Source organism: Bufo gargarizans, chromosome 10, assembly GCF_014858855.1.
Source record: "Bufo gargarizans isolate SCDJY-AF-19 chromosome 10, ASM1485885v1, whole genome shotgun sequence".
Lineage (NCBI taxonomy): Eukaryota > Metazoa > Chordata > Amphibia > Anura > Bufonidae > Bufo > Bufo gargarizans.
In genome coordinates, this window is record NC_058089.1 from 128,485,286 (window position 1) to 128,505,367 (window position 20,082).

The 20,082-nt window shown below is 54.5% G+C and overlaps 1 protein-coding gene across 1 annotated transcript in view; it reads left to right on the forward strand.

The window, feature by feature from the left end:
- Positions 1–16,485, forward strand: part of VAC14 (VAC14 component of PIKFYVE complex) — a 34,825-nt gene extending 18,340 nt beyond the window's left edge. Inside the window, exons 10-19 of the mRNA XM_044269653.1 lie at positions 3,081–3,141; positions 4,475–4,619; positions 7,565–7,630; positions 8,437–8,581; positions 10,474–10,606; positions 11,022–11,196; positions 12,094–12,212; positions 13,391–13,470; positions 13,733–13,883; positions 13,953–16,485. Of these exons, the coding sequence (XP_044125588.1) occupies positions 3,081–3,141; positions 4,475–4,619; positions 7,565–7,630; positions 8,437–8,581; positions 10,474–10,606; positions 11,022–11,196; positions 12,094–12,212; positions 13,391–13,470; positions 13,733–13,883; positions 13,953–14,103 (1,226 nt within the window). The 3' untranslated portion in view covers positions 14,104–16,485. The remainder of the gene's footprint in view (positions 1–3,080; positions 3,142–4,474; positions 4,620–7,564; positions 7,631–8,436; positions 8,582–10,473; positions 10,607–11,021; positions 11,197–12,093; positions 12,213–13,390; positions 13,471–13,732; positions 13,884–13,952) is intronic.
- The last annotated feature ends 3,597 nt before the right edge of the window (positions 16,486–20,082 follow it).

Below are 20,082 nucleotides of genomic sequence, written 5' to 3' on the forward strand. Positions count from 1 at the left end.
TTGTTCTGGAGGCAGGCCCTGGCCCGGTAGGTTTAGATACCGTAGCGGGCTGTGGGGTGGGAGAGGCAGCTGGATGGGTTGCAAGGGCTTGGGCAATAGACTGGGAAATGACCGAAGTCATTGATCCCATGGCCGCAGCAATCACATTAGATAAGGTAGTTTGAAAAACCAGGGAAGGATCCGCAGAGGGTGTCCCAATCTCACAATCATCCCCAGAAGGGGTTAAATCAGCCTGAGGCATATCCTCTTCCATAGGGCCCTGCCCACTGAGATCTGTATGGGGCATTATCACACAGCCCGCCTCTATATCTGTAGTGAAAGGGGTTAAACTGAACACTAATCCTACCCTAAGAACTCCGCTGGTGAGGATTTTCCCCAGCCAGGGAGAGGAACTAAGAGTGGGGGAGAAACCTGATAGAAAGAAGCGGGAACCGGTAAGCAGGGAGGCCGCCGAGCACAGGAGCCGGAGCAGATGCAGGACAGTGCGCGCCGAGACTACGGAGCGCCGCACTGAACCCGGAAGCGGAAGCGCCCGAGATCTCGCGAGATCTCGGGCGGAGCGAAGCGCGGCAAGCAGGAGCGCCGGCGGCCAGATCAAAGGTGAGCCGCGGCGCGAAAGATAAGCGGATGGGGGAGGGAGAGCGAGGGGAGGTGCGCAGTGCGAACGGCAAGCAGGGGAGAGAGAAAAAACTCAGTCAGATGACAGAAGTAACAAACCCTGATAGGGAGAGGCACAGACAGAAGGGGAAGATAACCCCCAAAGGGATAATCGGACACACAGGGTACTCCTGAACACAGGTCACCAGAGCCGTGCTAAGGAATCACACAGCAAAAGTCAATGGTAGATCCCATAAAACAACCTGCAAACAATAGAGTATCACATAAAACCCAAAAGGGGGAAAAAACTACAATAAGAGAAACAGTAATAGTAATCAGACAAATATCACAGGTACTTATCTCTGCGGTCAGCAGCAAAGAAAGAGGAGGATTTGCAGGCGGAGTGGCCTGTTATACTGGGACTATGGGGAGGGGCTGTTCAAATGTTCAATATTTATTTTTATCTTTGCTGCTATTGGTCAGAGTAAAGAAGGAGAATAGCAATATGAGCCTCCGGGTCTTGTAATAAAATCTGTATGTAGTGAGCTCCATCTAGTGGTGGCTGTATAATCTGTATGTAGTGAGCTCCCTCTAGCGGTGGCTGTATAATCTGTATGTAGTGAGCTCCCTCTAGTGGCGGCTGTATAACCTGTATATAGTGAGCTCCCTCTAGTGGTGGCTGTATAATCTGTATGTAGTGAGCTCCCCCTAGTGGTGGCTGTATAATCTGTATGTAGTGAGCTCCCCCTAGTGGTGGCTGTATAATCTGTATGTAGTGAGCTCCCTCTAGTGGCGGCTGTATAACCTGTATGTAGTGAGCTCCCTCTAGTGGTGACTGTATATTCTGTATGTAGTGAGCTCCCTCTAGTGGTGACTGTATATTCTGTATGTAGTGAGCTCCCCCTAGTGGTGGCTGTATATATCTGTATGCAGTAATCTCCTGAGCTCCCTCTAGTGGTGGCTGTATAATCTGTATGTAGTGAGCTCCCCCTAGTGGTGGCTGTATAACCTGTATATAGTGAGCTCCCCCTAGTGGTGGATATGTGTCCTCCATGCAGTTTGGTGGTTCTCTGCTGTTACACTGGTGGATATTTTGCTTCTGTGGTTACAGAATGTGGCGCAGTGCACTTTATTGTTGTAAATGTTGCTCTTGTTGCGCATTTCGGGATCGGTGTCTTTGTCAAGAACATGACATAGATCAAAGTGAAAAGACTGAAAACAGAATTACCAGATGAGGGTGGGATTATGCAAATTGCTGGCGCATACCTAATGACTCCCTGAGATAATCCCGATGCATCTTGTGGTGTCTCCTCCGATGAACAGATATGGGGCAGTAAGTGCCTGTGGGCTTCATGGAACCCTGAGCCCGTGCACCCGGACACCATTCTGCTCCGCATCCGTGGTCTCCCGTCATATTAAAGGCCACGGGGAAGAAGCTTTTCTAATGGGCGTTCTGGGCAGCGCGGTGAGCGGCCTCCTCATGCAGCCGACCAGCAGGGATTCTGGGAGTCGGACCGCGCCAGTCCGATATGGACGACCTGTCCTACGGATATCAAGTTCCCAGATGTGTGAGATTTGCCTGCCCTCCGCCCCTCATCTGGTGATCGTGTTTCCAGTCTCCGATTGTCCTCTGTCATTAAGAGCGAAGAGACCCGTCCCGAAACGCGCAGCAGGTGCAATGTTTACACAGATAAGGTGCACGTTTTCTAGCGGCACACTGGATCCAGTGCGGGCCGTGTACTGCTCTGCAGGCTGTTGTGCCCTCAGCGCAGTGCACCCAGGTGCCCGAAACAGCGAAATCTAGTGGCCCTGTCCACGATGCCATTGAAATTGTAAGAAAGTCTGTGCAGCTGCATTGGCTGGAGATCGAAGCCGGGCCCCCGCGTGGCAGGTGAGAATTCTACCACTGAACCACCAATGCTGTCGTCTGGATGGGGCTCAGGCATGTGTAGGGGAGGAATCAGCAGAGTGGAGTCTGCGCACACGTCTATTCCAGATGTGTTCTTGGCACCGTCTGGGTGCACACAGCATTGGTGGTTCAGTGGTAGAACACATGGGCACCCAGCTTTGATGCCTGGCCATTGCAGCTTTACCGGAATGGAGACGTGGCTGATGGCTGTGTTACACCTCTGGAGACGTGGCTGATGGCTGTGTTACACCTCTGGAGACGTGGCTGATGGCTGTGTTACACCTCTGGAGACGTGGCTGATGGCTGTGTTACACCTCTGAAGACGTGGCTGATGGCTGTGTCACACCTCTGGAGATGTGGCTGATGGCTGTGTCACACCTCTGGAGACGTGGCTGATGGCTGTGTCACACCTCTGGAGACGTGGCTGATGGCTGTGTCACACCTCTGGAGACGTGGCTGATGGCTGTGTCACACCTCTGGAGACGTGGCTGATGGCTGTGTCACACCTCTGGAGACGTGGCTGATGGCCGCTCTTTCTGTGGTCTCCTCATCTAATCCTCTTGTTTCTTTGCAGGATCTCCCGATACCGACAATGACTCCGCTGTGGACAGCATCAGCGTGGCTGCTCCCAGAAGGTGAGGGGTTCATACCACAAGTGACTTCACTGAGCGGGGGGTCACTATCACACCCTGGGAGAGGCGGAGCCACAGAGGGGCGGACACACCTTCAATAGCCGTCAGCCAAATCCTTCTTCAAGTGACAACTAGTTCTCCTGACCCTTTAGACACAGGCTCAGCCGAGCATGCAAGTGTCCTTAACATGGAGAGGGAGGATCCCTCTTATCGTGCCTGGGCCCCCCTGTTCCTCCTCTGGGCCCCCCTTTTCCTGCCGCCCCACCCTGTTCCCTGGAGGATAGACAGTGCTGCAGTGTAAAGCATGGGAATGGAGGGACATTGCTGTCTTCATCTCTGTATAATGTGGCGTTCTTTATTTTCACATCATTGTCACGATCTCTGCTTACAGTCAGTGAATGGGAACATTCATCTATTCGGAGGCTGAAGACCTGTCCTAATCCTGCTGATACTGCTGAGGGTTTGTTACAATGTGTCAGTATCCTGGATGATACTTTATAGGATTTTGTCTGGACTGGAAACAATGGTAACAAACCCGCAGCTGTTCTGTGTAAAATTCAGGTGGACGCTTTCTGCCGTGCGAGTGTAACCGGGTGATTCGAGTGCTAGCTCCCCGGGACAGGTCCACGATAGACTGCAACCGAATGCCCCGGCCAGGGTGGCCTCTATAGTCCTAGGCCGGACACATTGTAACAAACCCTCAGCTGTGAGAAGTCTTAGAAGTCTAAGAGATTGTTTCTCTTTACTGACTGTAAGCAGAGATTTATAAAATGGCTGAAACACAAAGGGGGTCATTTACTAACCAGGAATAGTCTGCACCACAAACTGCGACTTTTCCCCCATTCAGTCCAGGTCTAAAAAATGTGTGGGGGGGGGGGGCAGCAGCTCCGTCTCATTCATCACTTTATAGAAAATGGTCTAAAGATAAGACCATTGAGAAGTGGCGGTGGATCCGAAAAAGTTATGGAGAGGCCGCACCCCTACAATTCTCCGCCAGCTATACGGGATATTAAGACCGGCGTCTAAAATGGCGGTATTAATAAATGACCCCCAAAGTATGTAAGAATTTGGCAGAAGAGATGAAGCTTGGCAGGAGCGTGCGCTGGCCCTTTAAGTGCTGGAGCGGATGTTTAGGAGATGACTGTAGGATTCCTGCACTCATCATCCGGCATTACCATGACAATGGCGCTGTGAGCTTGGGAAGCCACTGCTGGGCGGCCTGTAGCTGTTAACCCCTGAGGAGCCGGAGCAGCAGCGATGAGGCCGGGTCACATGACCAGCACCTGTCGCCCCTCTGTACTGTACGCCTCACTCTCCGTTATTTTGTGGCCCGCAGCTCCCCGGCCGCCGCCGTCACCCTGAATCTGGATGGAATAGTTCAGGTGCTGGACCGGTACCTCCACGAGCCCTGCACCGGGATGATGACCCGAATCTGTGTGCTGAAGTGGCTGTATCACCTGTACATCAAGACCCCCCGCAAGGTGCGCACCCCAGCGTGGAGCCGGCCCCCTGTTCATCCACAAGGGGGGCCATATATGGTCTCTTACAGATCTCTGCCATAGAGCCCATATACACATGGAGGGGTCAGTATATGTGCGCTATTGCTGCCCGCTGCATAGTCCTCCCCTGTACATCCTGGAGGTGGGGTATAGACCCTATAGGGGGCTTCCTGTATAGTCTTCCCTTATACAGTGTGGGGGGGGGGGGGGGTAGACCCTATAGGGGGCTTCCTGTATACTCTTCCCTTATACAGTGTGTGTGGGGGGGGTATAGACCCTATAGGGGGCTTCCTGTATACTCTTCCCTTATACAGTACAGTGTGGGGGGTATAGACCCTATAGGGGGCTTCCTGTATACTCTTCCCTTATACAGTGTGGGGGGGTATAGACCCTATAGGGGGCTTCCTGTATACTCTTCCCTTATACAGTGTGGGGGGGTATAGACCCTGAAGGGGGCTTCCTGTATAGTCTTCCCTTATACAGTGTGGGGGGGTATAGACCCTATAGGGGGCTTCCTGTATACTCTTCCCTTATACAGTGTGGGGGGGGGGGGTATAGACCCTATAGGGGGCTTCCTGTATACTCTTCCCTTATACAGTGTGTGTGGGGGGGGGGGGGTATAGGCCCTATAGGGGGCTTCCTGTATACTCTTCCCTTATACAGTACAGTGTGGGGGGGTATAGACCCTATAGGGGGCTTCCTGTATACTCTTCCCTTATACAGTGTGGGGGGGTATAGACCCTGAAGGGGGCTTCCTGTATAGTCTTCCCTTATACAGTGTGGGGGGGTATAGACCCTATAGGGGGCTTCCTGTATACTCTTCCCTTATACAGTGTGGGGGGGGGGTATAGACCCTATAGGGGGCTTCCTGTATACTCTTCCCTTGTACAGTGTGTGGGGGGTATAGACCCTATAGGGGGCATCCTGTATACTCTTCCCTTGTACAGTGTGTGGGGGGGTATAGACCCTATAGGGGGCTTCCTGTATACTCTTCCCTTATACAGTGTGGGGGGGTATAGACCCTATAGGGGGCTTCCTGTATAGTCTTCCCTTATACAGTGTGGGGGGTAAAGACCCTATAGGGGGCTTCCTGTATAGTCTTCCCTTATACAGTGTGGGGGGGTATAGGTCCTATAGGGGGCGTCCTGTATACTCTTCCCTTATACAGTGTGGGGGGGTATAGACCCTATAGGGGGCTTCCTGTATAGTCTTCCCTTATACAGTGTGGGGGGGTATAGGCCCTATAGGGGGAGTCCTGTATACTCTTCCCTTATACAGTGTGGGGGGGTATAGACCCTGAAGGGGGCTTCCTGTATACTCTTCCCTTATACAGTGTGGGGGGGTATAGACCCTATAGGGGGCGTCCTGTATACTCTTCCCTTATACAGTGTGGGGGGGTATAGACCCTGAAGGGGGCTTCCTGTATACTCTTCCCTTATACAGTGTGTGTGTGTGGGGGGGGGGGGTATAGACCCTATAGGGGGCTTCCTGTATACTCTTCCCTTATACAGTGTGGGGGGGGTATAGTCTCTATAGGGGGCTTCCTGTATACTCTTCCCTTATACAGTGTGGGGGGTATAGACCCTATAGGGGGCTTCCTGTATACTCTTCCCTTATACAGTGTGTGGGGGGTATAGACCCTATAGGGGGCATCCTGTATAGTCTTTCCTTATACAGTGTGGGGGGGTATAGACCCTATAGGGGGCTTCCTGTATACTCTTCCCTTATACAGTGTGGGGGTGGGGGGGTATAGTCTCTATAGGGAGCTTCCTGTATACTCTTCCCTTATACAGTGTGTGGGGGTATAGACCCTATAGGGGGCTTCCTGTATAGTCTTCCCTTATACAGTGTGTGGGGGTATAGTCCCTATAGGGGGCTTCCTGTATACTCTACCCTTATACAGTGTGTGTGGGTATCGACCCTATAGGGGGCTTCCTGTATAGTCTTCCCTTATACAGTGTGTGGGGGGTATAGTCCCTAAAGGGGGCTTTCTGTATACTCTTCCCTTGTACAGTGTGTGGGGGGTATAGACCCTATAGGGGGTTGTCCTGTATACTCTTCCCTTGTACAGTGTGTGGGGGGGTATAGACCCTATAGGGGGCATCCTGTATACTCTTCCCTTGTACAGTGTGTGGGGGGTATAGACCCTATAGGGGGCTTCCTGTATACTCTTCCCTTATACAGTGTGTGGGGGTATAGACCCTATAGGGGGCGTCCTGTATACTCTTCCCTTGTACAGTGTGGGGGGTATAGACCCTATAGGGGGCTTCCTGTATACTCTTCCCTTGTACCGTGTGTGGGGGGGGTATAGACCCTATAGGGGGCGTCCTGTATACTCTTCCCTTGTACAGTGTGGGGGGGTATAGACCCTATAGAGGGCGTCCTGTATACTCTTCCCTTGTACAGTGTGGGGGGGTATAGACCCTATAGAGGGCGTCCTGTATACTCTTCCCTTGTACAGTGTGGGGGGGTATAGACCCTATAGAGGGCGTCCTGTATACTCTTCCCTTGTACAGTGTGGGGGGGTATAGACCGTATAGAGGGCGTCCTGTATACTCTTCCCTTGTACAGTGTGGGGGGGGGGGGGTATAGACCCTATAGGGGGCGTCCTGTATACTCTTCCCTTGTACAGTGTGGGGGGGTATAGACCCTATAGGGGGCGTCCTGTATACTCTTCCCCGTGTACAGTGTGGGGGGGTATAGACCCTATAGGGGGCGTCCTGTATACTCTTCCCTTGTACAGTGTGGGGGGGGTATAGACCCTATAGGGGGCTTCCTGTATACTCTTCCCTTGTACAGTGTGTGGGGGGGGGGTATAGACCCTATAGGGGGCGTCCTGTATACTCTTCCCTTGTACAGTGTGGGGGGGTATAGACCCTATAGGGGGCTTCCTGCAGTCGCTGACCCGTGTCACTCTCTTGCTGCAGATGTTTCGTCACACTGACCTCCTGTTTCCCATCTTGCTGAAGACCTTGTCTGATGAGTCTGATGAGGTGAGTAGTCTCTGCGCTGTACACAGTGTGTTATACCAGTGCCTGCCTGAGGGGGGAGCAGGGTTCCTACGAATGCTTGTGTCATGCTCCGCCCCCTGGGGCCTGCGTAGCACGTTGTGTATGGTTCAGCTGAAGCGCACCCTCATTTATTTGATTTTTGCTCTCGATCTTTACAGACGGTTTAAAGTGATTTCTGTAAATGTGAGATCTCTGCTTGCTGTCAGTGACTGTTTACATGTTGCGGACCTGCTTGTTTCCGGGTTTGGTCCAGTGTGTCGGTGCTGTGCTGGTGGGGGTCACGTGTGTTGTGTCGTCGTGTAGCGCAGTGAGCGGGGCTCTATCTATGGGGCGTTACCCCTATGTCTGGAGATGAACGCAGTGTGATGCCTGGGCTGGAAGGAGTTAATGGAGTCGAAGCCTGCTCCCCCTTGTCTGGTGGAGCTGCAGGCGGCCGTGCTTGTTTCCATGGTAACAGGAGGCTGGGTTGTTCTGCAGAGCATTGCACCAGGCTGTATGCTGCGTCCTGAATGTTAATGGAGGCGCCGCCGCCGCTCTCTCCACCCCCACGTCCTGTCATCTGTGGCCGTTTAACCCTTTATTGTGGTCGGAGACAGGGGCAGTATGGGGGTCCCATGGGGAACGTGTCGTTTTGGGGTGCTCGCGATTCTTTCTTACGTTTTCTTTCTGTGTGGAAAATGCATAAAATTCTCCAACCGTCTAGAAGCGCAGCGCCCGCGCCGTGTCACCTGCCAAGGTGCCCCCTCCCCCCCCCCCCCGCTGTGCTGTGATGGCGGCTCCTTCTGCAGGTCATCCTGAAGGATCTGGAGGTTCTGGCAGAAATCGCCTCCTCTCCGGCCGGACAGAGCGACGCAACCAATGAGGAGCCGGCGGCCGGACAGATCAAGCTGCAGGTGCCATCCCCGGCCCGAGGGGCGCTGCCCGGCAGTTGTGGTGAGCATGGGCGGCTGCACTGTGGGGGGCTTCACAGACACCTAATAATAACACACAGGGGCCCCAGCAGAGATCAGCACCGGGGGCCCATAATACACAGTAGAGATCAGCACCGGGGGCCCATAATACACAGCAGAGATCAGTACCGGGGGCCCATAATACACAGCAGAGATCAGCACCGGGGCCCATAATACACAGCAGAGATCAGCACCGGGGGCCCATAATACACAGTAGAGATCAGCACCGGGGGCCCATAATACACAGCAGGGATCAGTACTGGGGGCCCATAATACACAGCAGAGATCAGCACCGGGGCCCATAATACACAGCAGGGATCAGTACCGGGGGCCCATAATACACAGCAGAGATCAGCACCGGGGGCCCATAATGCACAGCAGAGATCAGCACCGGGGGCCCATAATGCACAGCAGAGATCAGCACCGGGGGCCCATAATACACAGTAGAGATCAGCACCGGGGGCCCATAATACACAGCGGATATCAGCACCAGGGGCCCATAATACACAGCAGAGATCAGCACCGGGGGCCCATAATGCACAGCAGGGATCAGCACCGGGGGCCCATAATACACAGTAGAGATCAGCACCGGGGGCCCATAATACACAGCGGATATCAGCACCAGGGGCCCATAATACACAGCAGAGATCAGCACCGGGGCCCATAATACACAGCAGAGATCAGCACCGGGGCCCATAATACACAGCAGAGATCAGCACCGGGGCCCATAATACACTGCAGAGATCAGCACCGGGGCCCATAATACACAGCAGAGATCAGCACCGGGGCCCATAATACACTGCAGAGATCAGCACCGGGGCCCATAATACACAGCAGGGATCAGTACTGGGGGCCCATAATACACAGCAGAGATCAGCACCGGGGGCCCATAATACACAGCAGAGATCAGCATCGGGGGCCCATAATACACTGCAGAGATCAGCACCGGGGGCCCATAATGCACAGCAGAGATCAGTACCGAGGGCCCATAATACACAGCAGAGATCAGCACCGGGGCCCATAATACACAGCAGAGATCAGCACCGGGGGCCCATAATACACAGCAGAGATCAGTCCCGGGCCCCCATAATACACAGCAGAGATCAGCATCGGGGGCCCATAATACACAGCAGAGATCAGTCCCGGGCCCCCATAATACACAGCAGAGATCAGCATCGGGGGCCCATAATACACAGCAGAGATCAGCATCGGGGGCCCATAATACACAGCAGAGATCAGCACCGGGGCCCATAATACACAGCAGAGATCAGTCCCGGGCCCCCATAATACACAGCAGAGATCAGCATCGGGGGCCCATAATACACAGCAGAGATCAGCACCGGGGCCCATAATACACAGCAGAGATCAGTACTGGGGGCCCATAATACACAGCAGAGATCAGTACTGGGGGCCCATAATACACAGCAGAGATCAGCACCTGGGGCCCATAATACACAGCAGAGATCAGTACCGGGGGCCCATAATACACAGCAGGGATCAGTACCGGGGGCCCATAATACACAGCAGGGATCAGTACCGGGGGCCCATAATACACAGCAGGGATCAGTACTGGGGGCCCATAATACACAGCAGGGATCAGTACTGGGGGCCCATAATACACAGCAGAGATCAGTACTGGGGGCCCATAATACACAGCAGGGATCAGTACTGGGGGCCCATAATACACAGCAGAGATCAGTACTGGGGGCCCATAATACACAGCAGAGATCAGTACTGGGGGCCCATAATACACAGCAGAGATCAGTACCGGGGGCCCATAATACACAGCAGAGATCAGCACCGGGGGCCCATAATACACAGCAGAGATCAGCACCGGGGGCCCATAATACACATCGCTGTTAATTTTCCCGCCAGGTACCCGGGGTGTGGAGAGCTCGCCCTCGACGCCCACCATGAACTCGTATTTCCACCGCTTTATGGTAAATCTACTGAAGAGGTTCAGCAGCGAGAGGAAGCTCCTGGAGATGAGGGGCGCGTTTATTATCAGGTAACCACGCGGGGTGGGGACACCGAGATAATCTGGGGTCTCACTGGTTACAGTGGCTCTTATCCTGCTGTGTCCGGTAGGAGTAGTTGTACGCTGTACTCTGCATTACTAAGGGGCTCTGCCCCCCCACCAGGCGACCATGTAGGCTGATTACCTAAAAAGGTGAGGGCTGTACGTTGTCCTGCACCATCATGGTCTTGGGGGAAGGGGTCCTGGTGGGTATGGTGTTGGGGAGTCCTAGGGACTGGTCCTGTGGGGGGCCTGGTTTTAAAAGAGATTGGTCTTGGGCTTGATGTGTGTGGGGTTTTGGGGCTGGTCTTAATGGGGGTATGGCCTTGGGGGTCCTGAGGACTGGTCTTAGTGTGAGGTGCGGTCCTGGGGGATTGTTTCCGCAGTTTTTGGTTCTTCCCCGCAGGCAGCTGTGTCTTCTCCTGAACGCTGAGAACATCTTCCACTCCATGGCGGACATCTTGCTGCGAGAGGAGGATCTGAAATTTGCATCTACAATGGTCCAAAATCTGAACAGCATCCTACTGACCTCCTCTGAACTCTTCCAGCTGCGGAGTCAACTCAAAGACCTGCAAACCCCGGTATGTGTACGTCTGCCTGGTATGCGACGCTCCACCGCTCCTGCACGCGCTCCTTCGCTCCTGCACGCCCCCCGCTTCTGCACGCGCCCCTCCACTCCTGCACGCAGCCCTCCGCTCCTGCATGCGCTCCTCCTGCCCCCGCACGCACCCCTCCACTCCTGCACGCGCCCCTCCTGCCCCTGCACGCACCCCTCCACTCCTGCACGCGCCCCTCCGCTTCTGCACGCGCCCCTCCGCTCCTGCACGCGCCCCTCCGCTCCTGCACGCGCCCCTCCGCTCCTGCACGCGCCCCTCCGCTCCTGCACGCGCCCCTCCGCTCCTGCACGCGCCCCTCCGCTCCTGCACGCGCCCCTCCGCTCCTGCACGCGCGCCTCCGCTCCTGCACGCGCCCCTCCGCTCCTGCACGCGCCCCTCCGCTCCTGCACGCGCCCCTCCGCTCCTGCACGCGCTCCTTCGCTCCTGCCTGCGCCCCTCCTGCCCCTGCACGCACCCCTCCGCTCCTGCACGCGCCCCTCCGCTCCTGCACGCGCCCCTCCGCTCCTGCACGCGCCCCTCCGCTCCTGCACGCGCCCCTCCGCTCCTGCACGCGCCCCTCCGCTCCTGCACGCGCCCCTCCGCTCCTGCACGCGCTCCTTCGCTCCTGCCTGCGCCCCTCCTGCCACTGCACGCGCCCCTCCGCTCCAGCACGCGCCCCTCCGCTCCAGCACGCATGCTCCCCCACTTCCCGCCCTTGCGCCCCCTCCCTGGCCAGCATGTGCAGTTATATGACAGATAGTAAGAATAGACACACCAGGAGCGGAGCCAACAGTATTTGCAGATGATGTGTGATGGACTGATGCATATTGTATGTATGACACTGGGGGATCGGGGTCGGGGTACTGACGTTTGTTTCTCCAGGAGAGCTGCGAGCTGTTCTGCTGCCTCTACCGCTCCTGGTGCCACAGTCCCGTGGCCACCGTGTCGCTGTGTTTCCTCACCCAGAACTACCGGCATGCCTATCACCTCATCCAGAAGTTGTATCCTTCTCTGTACCTGGGTGGCTGCCGACGCTCTCTGTACCTGGGTGGCTGCCGACGCTCTCTGTACCTGGGTGGCTGCCGACGCTCTCTGTACCTGGGTGGCTGCCGACGCTCTCTGTACCTGGGTGGCTGCCGACGCTCTCTGTACCTGGGTGGCTGCCGACGCTCTCTGTACCTGGGTGGCTGCCGACGCTCTCTGTACCTGGGTGGCTGCCGACGCTCTCTGTACCTGGGTGGCTGCCGACGCTCTCTGTCACTGAGCAGCCGCCGACGCTCTCTGTCACTGAGCAGCCGCCGACGCTCTCTTGTCACTGGGCAGCCGCCGACGCTCTCTATCACTGAGCAGCCGCCGACGCTCTCTATCACTGAGCAGCCGCCGACGCTCTCTATCACTGGGCAGCCGCCGACGCTCTCTGTCACTGGGCAGCCGCCGACGCTCTCTGTCACTGGGCGGCCGCCGACGCTCTCTGTCACTGGGCGGCCGCCGACGCTCTCTGTCACTGGGCGGCCGCCGACGCTCTCTGTCACTGGGCGGCCGCCGACGCTCTCTGTCACTGGGCGGCCGCCGACGCTCTCTGTCACTGGGCGGCCGCCGACGCTCTCTGTCACTGGGCGGCCGCCGACGCTCTCTGTCACTGGGCGGCCGCCGACGCTCTCTGTCACTGGGCGGCCGCCGACGCTCTCTGTCACTGGGCGGCCGCCGACGCTCTCTGTCACTGGGCGGCCGCCGACGCTCTCTGTCACTGGGCGGCCGCCGACGCTCTCTGTCACTGGGCGGCCGCCGACGCTCTCTGTCACTGGGCGGCCGCCGACGCTCTCTGTACCTGGGCGGCCGCCGACGCTCTCTGTACCTGGGCGGCCGCCGACGCTCTCTGTACCTGGGTGGCTGCCGACGCTCTCTTGTCACTGGGCGGCCGCCGACGCTCTCTGTCACTGGGCAGCCGCCGACGCTCTCTGTCACTGGGCAGCCGCCGACGCTCTCTGTCACTGAGCAGCCGCCGACGCTCTCTGTCACTGAGCAGCCGCCGACGCTCTCTGTCACTGGGCAGCCGCCGACGCTCTCTGTCACTGGGCAGCCGCCGACGCTCTCTATCACTGAGCAGCCGCCGACGCTCTCTTGTCACCCGCCGACGCTTCCACTACCAGGGTCTTGTTCCTTAACCCCCTTCCCGCAGCGGAGACCTGGAGGTTACGGTGGATTTCCTGACTGAAGTGGACAAGTTGGTACAGCTGATAGAATGCCCGATCTTCACATGTGAGTGCGCCCGCCGCTCGCCACGTACACAGCACCCGCAGCGCTAGGCGGGAAATAGAGCAGAAGTGATGAGACACTGCACGGGGGGAGAGCAAGTCAGGTCAGGATAGAGCGTCAGAGGGGGAGGGTGCAGTTGGGGGTATTGGGGCAGTCAGCGGGGTGGGGGCATGTACAGTCATGGGGAATATGTCCAGCCGGGGGGGTGATCACATCTGCAGTTTTAGTCTGTGAGGGTGCCCGCTGACCTGCCTGTCCCCTCTAGACCTGCGGCTGCAGCTCCTGGATGTGGAGAGTCACCCGCACCTGATCCGCGCACTCTACGGCCTCCTGATGCTCCTGCCCCAGAGCAGCGCCTTCCAGCTGCTGTCACACCGGCTGCAGTGCGTCCCCAACCCCCAGCTCATGAGATCAGGGTAAGTCCTTGGGCTCACAGGGGGGGATTCTCCCTTCAGATCGGGGGTCTCACCTTCTTCTTCCCACAGGAAGGCTGAACCCCTGAGCTCCCCAAAATCGGACTGTGAGAGGATCGACTATGCGGAGCTGCTGCAGCACTTCGAGAGGGTTCAGAACAAGCACCTGGAAGTCCGACACCAGCGAGCCGGCGACATAGTGGAGCGGCGCCTGGGGCAGTGACTCCCCTCCAGGGGCCGGTATCGGGCCCTTCCTTGGGTCTCCACAGGGACTGCACTGGGTGGAGGCTCCTGAGCACAAGGGGTCACATAGGACAGCACCCCAACACTGGGGCTTCACTCTGATTGGCTGGATGGGATCGGATCTGGTGACATGGCCATTGAGGATCCACAGCGAAGACAGAAGGGGAGTGGGCTTCGCCTGTGGGAGGGGGGCTTTTGTATGAGGGACTTCTCCTGGGGGCGGGGACCCTTTTGTATGAGGGGCTTCTTCTATATGGGGGTCTCTTTTCCACGAGGGGCTTCTCCTGTATGGGGGTCTCTTTTCTATGAGGGGCTTCTCCTGTATGGGGGTCTCTTTTCTATGAGGGGCTTCTCCTGTATGGGGGTCTCTTTTGCATGAGGGGCTTCTCCTGTATGGGGGATCCTTTTGTATGAGGGGCTTCTCCTGTATGGGGGTCTTTTCTATGAGGGGCCTTTCCTGTATGGGGGAATCCTTTTATATGAGGGGCTTCTCCTGTATGGGGGTCTCTTTTTTCTATGAGGGGCTTCTCCTGTATGGGGGTCTCTTTTGTATGAGGGGCTTCTCATGTATAGGAGCTTCTCCTGTATGGGGGTCTCTTTTGTATGAGGGGCTTCTCATGTATAAGAGCTTCTCCTGTATGGGGGTCTCTTTTGTATGAGGGGCTTCTCCTGTATGGGGGGATCCTTTTGTATGAGGGGCTTCTCCTGTATGGGGGTCTTTTCTTTGAGGGGCCTCTCCTGTATGGGGGTCTCTTTTGCATGAGGGGCTTCTCCTGTATGGGGGTCTCTTTTGTATGAGGGGCTTCTCCTGTATGGGGGTCTTTTCTATAAGGGGCCTCTCCTGTATGGGGGGATCCTTTTGTATGAGGGGCTTCTCATGTATGGGAGCTTCTCCTGTATGGGGGTCTCTTTTGCAGGAGGGGCTTCTCCTGTATGGGGGGATCCTTTTGTATGAGGGGCTTCTCCTGTATGGGGGTCTTTTCTTTGAGGGGCCTCTCCTGTATGGGGGGATCCTTTTGCATGAGGGGCTTCTCCTGTATGGGGGTCTCTTTTGCATGAGGGGCTTCTCCTGTATGGGGGTCTCTTTTGTATGAGGGGCCTCTCCTGTATGGGGGGATCCTTTTGTATGAGGGGCTTCTCCTGTATGAGGGGCTTCTCCTGTATGGGGGTCTCTTTTGTATGAGGGGCTTCTCATGTATGGGAGCTTCTCCTGTATGGGGGTCCCTTTTGCATGAGGGGCTTCTCCTGTATGGGGGGACCCTTTTGCATGAGGGGCCTCTCCTGTATGGGGGGATCCTTTTGTATGAGGGGCTTCTCATGTATGGGAGCTTCTCCTGTATGGGGGTCTCTTTTGTATGAGGGGCTTCTCCTGTATGAGGGTCTTTTCTATGAGGGGCCTCTCCTGTATGGGGGGATCCTTTTGTATGAGGGGCTTCTCCTGTATGGGGGTCTCTTTTCTATGAGGGGCTTCTCCTGTATAGGGGTCTCTTTTGTATGAGGGGCTTCTCCTGTATGGGGGTCTCTTTTGTATGAGGGGCTTCTCCTGTATAGGGGTCTCTTTTCTATGAGGGGCTTCTCCTGTATGGGGGTCTCTTTTGTATGAGGGGCTTCTCCTGTATGGGGGGTCTCTTTTGCATGAGGGGCTTTTCCTGTATGGGGGTCTCTTTTCTATGAGGGGCTTCTCCTGTATGGGGGTCTCTTTTGCATGAGGGGCTTCTCCTGTAGGGGGGTCTCTTTTGCATGAGGGGCTTCTCCTGTATGGGGGTCTCTTTTGCATGAGGGGCTTCTCCTGTATGGGGGTCTCTTTTGTATGAGGGGCTTCTCCTGTATGGGGGTCTCTTTTCTATGAGGGGCTTCTCCTGTATGGGGGTCTCTTTTCTATGAGGGGCTTCTCCTGTATGGGGGTCTCTTTTCTATGAGGGGCTTCTCCTGTATAGGGGTCTCTTTTCTATGAGGGGCTTCTCCTGTAGGGGGGTCTCTTTTGTATGAGGGGCTTCTCCTGTAGGGGGGTCTCTTTTGTATGAGGGGCCTCTCATGTATGGGGGGTGTCGTCTTCTGCTGACGCGTTTTCTATGATCTGATTAAAGGCGGAGAGGTCTCGCTTCTCACGTATTATCTTCACATTGCAGCAATCGTGACATCTCTTCTGCAGAAATAGAGAGGGACTCATTCAGCGTCGGGGGCTCCATGGCGGTAGACCACCACACCACCGTAACCAGTGCCAGGTCCCCCTATATAGTGATAGTATATATATAGTATATGACCACAATACTGACCTCTGATGATCCAGCATGGAGCAGATTGGAACTTCCCTCCCCCACCCCAGCCTGCGATTCCGGATTAAAGGTGCCCGTTGTTGGGATTTCGGGTGCGTGTGTATATCTTTTGGGGAGCGTTTCCCTGGGTGGTGGAAGGCAGCCCGGCAGTGGGGGATGGCTCAGGAGGACAGCGGGGTCAGGCAGGGGGAGGGGGGAGCTGGTTCCCACGGCTCAGAGTCGGTTCTCACGGCTCGGGCTTTGTGCAGGGACACGGTCATTGTGCGCCTGTATTTATGTAACCGCACAGCTGCAATTAACCCCTCACCTGCCACCAGCGAGGAACTGTACAGGAGAAGAATTCTGGAGGCGAGTGTGAGCAGTGAATACGTTGGGGTACAGAGACCCTAAAAGGAACAAGTGAGCCGCCAAAATACTATAGCGTCCCCCATGGTGTAAGCAGCGTCTGCCCCTCAGGGGCCCATGTGGGAGCTGGACAGCGGGCATAATCCTTGGAGCAGAGACGACTCCTGCCCAATGCCACACTTAAGAGGAAAAACTGGGGGACCCCAAGACTCAGCCGCCATCTCCCCAAGACGGCAAATTCATTAGAAGATTCTCTGCAGATGAATGATCGCATCAGTGCAAAATCTGCCACTGGATTGTCCAGGAAAATAGGAGGAGAACCTGGGAGGACCGAGCGTGCTGCTGATTGCACATGGGGCGCCGCTGCTCTCTGTCTACAATAGTGACCGTCAGAGGGACAGAGTCTGAAGAGCCACAAACTGCTGAATTATGAGAAGCTCCAGACAAACAGACGCTAAGGAGGCACCAAATAAGACATTTACATTGTAAGGAAGGTGATGGAAGAGAACAAGAAAGCAAGATGGGCCCGAACCCCTAATAAAGCCAGATTTACATCAAAACTGTGTACATACATTACTTATCCTGTACTGATCCTGTATTATACTCCAGAGCTGCACTCACTATTCTGCTGGTGCAGTCACTGTGTACATACATTACTTATCCTGTACTGATCCTGAGTTACATCCTGTATCATACTCCAGAGCTGCACTCACTATTCTGCTGGTGCAGTCACTGTGTACATACATTACTTATCCTGTACTGATCCTGAGTTACATCCTGTATTATACTCCAGAGCAGCACTCACTATTCTGCTGGTGCAGTCACTGTGTACATACATTACTTATCCTGTACTGATCCTGAGTCACATCCTGTATTATACTGCAGAGCTGCACTCACTATTCTGCTGGTGCAGTCACTGTGTACATACATTACTTATCCTGTACTGATCCTGAGTTACATCCTGTATTATACTGCAGAGCTGCACTCACTATTCTGCTGGTGCAGTCACTGTGTACATACATTACTTATCCTGTCCTGATCCTGAGTTACATCCTGTATTATACTGCAGAGCTGCACTCACTATTCTGCTGGTGCAGTCACTGTGTACATACATTACTTATCCTGTACTGATCCTGAGTTACATCCTGTATTATGCTCCAGAGCTGCACTCACTATTCTGCTGGTGCAGTCACTGTGTACATACATTACTTATCCTGCACTGATCCTGAGTTACATCCTGTATTATACTCCAGAGCTGCACTCACTATTCTGCTGGTGCAGTCACTGTGTACATACAATACTTATCCTGCACTGATCCTGAGTTACATCCTGTATTATACTCCAGAGCTGCACTCACTATTCTGCTGGTGCAGTCACTGTGTACATACATTAAATCACTTATCCTGTACTGATCCTGAGTTACATCCTGTATTATACTCCAGAGCTGCACTCACTATTCTGCTGGGGCAGTCACTGTGTACATACATTACTTATCCTGCACTGATCCTGAGTTACATCCTGTATTATGCTCCAGAGCTGCACTCACTATTCTGCTGGTGCAGTCACTGTGTACATACATTACATCACTTATCCTGTACTGATCCTGAGTTACATCCTGTATTATACTCCAGAGCTGCACTCACTATTCTGCTGGTGGAGTCACTGTGTACATACATTACTTATCCTGTACTGATCCTCAGTTACCTCCTGTATTATACTCCAGAGCTGCACTCACTATTCTGCTGGTACAGTCACTGTGTACATACATTACTTATCCTGTACTGATCCTGAGTTACATCCTGTATTACACTCCAGAGCTGCACTCACTATTCTGCTGGTGCAGTCACTGTGTACATACATTACTTATCCTGCACTGATCCTGAGTTACATCCTGTATTATACTCCAGAGCTGCACTCACTATTCTGCTGGTGCAGTCACTGTGTACATACAATACTTATCCTGCACTGATCCTGAGTTACATCCTGTATTATACTCCAGAGCTGCACTCACTATTCTGCTGGTGCAGTCACTGTGTACATACATTAAATCACTTATCCTGTACTGATCCTGAGTTACATCCTGTATTATACTCCAGAGCTGCACTCACTATTCTGCTGGGGCAGTCACTGTGTACATACATTACTTATCCTGCACTGATCCTGAGTTACATCCTGTATTATGCTCCAGAGCTGCACTCACTATTCTGCTGGTGCAGTCACTGTGTACATACATTACATCACTTATCCTGTACTGATCCTGAGTTACATCCTGTATTATACTCCAGAGCTGCACTCACTATTCTGCTGGTGGAGTCACTGTGTACATACATTACTTATCCTGTACTGATCCTCAGTTACCTCCTGTATTATACTCCAGAGCTGCACTCACTATTCTGCTGGTACAGTCACTGTGTACATACATTACTTATCCTGTACTGATCCTGAGTTACATCCTGTATTACACTCCAGAGCTGCACTCACTATTCTGCTGGTGCAGTCACTGTGTACATACATTACATCACTTATCCTGTACTGATCCTGAGTTACATCCTGTATTATACTCCAGAGCTGCACTCACTATTCTGCTGGTGCAGTCACTGTGTACATACATTACTTATCCTGTACTGATCCTGAGTTTTACATCAAGACACGGAGGCTCATATTGCTATCTCCTTCTTTACTTTCCACCAATAGCAGCAAAGAAGAAATTTACATAATCATAACAACAAAGGATCCACCCCTCTCAGATCCTATAATAAGCAGTGTCCTCTTCCTCAACTCCCTCTTTCTTTGCTGCTCCACCAAAGATAAGTAACATCTATGCTTTGTCTGTTGCTGTGATTGAGGGGTTAATCTCTGGGCTTTCTTTTGCCCAGGACACCATGTTTGTGGCTTTTGTTGATTGGGTTTTTTGTCTCCCCTGGCCCTTGTTTTTTGTCATTGGGGCCTGTGGATTATTTATGCTCCGCTGAACCCCCGTTTTTTCCCTGCTTTGGGGGGTCTCCCCCCCCCCTTTTTCTTCCCCTCTTTTAGTTCGCCCTGCGTTCGTGCCGGTTTTTCCTCCGGTTGCGGGTGACGTCCGGCGACTCGCCCTTGTCACTGGCCTGCTTGCTGCGGCCTGGTCCTGCGTCCGGTGGTGCTCCCTCCCCCTCTTACCTCTCTCCCTGCGTTCCACAGTATCGCGTCGCTCCGGCGCTGGTCTCTGCTTGCTTCCCGCGGCCGCGAGATCTCGCGAGATCTCGGCGGCCATTTTGGGTTTCCTCCCGCGCATGCGCTCGCGGGATTTCGGATCGGCATCTACACCGGACGGCGGCGTTTCTCTCCCTGCGGCTTCTGGG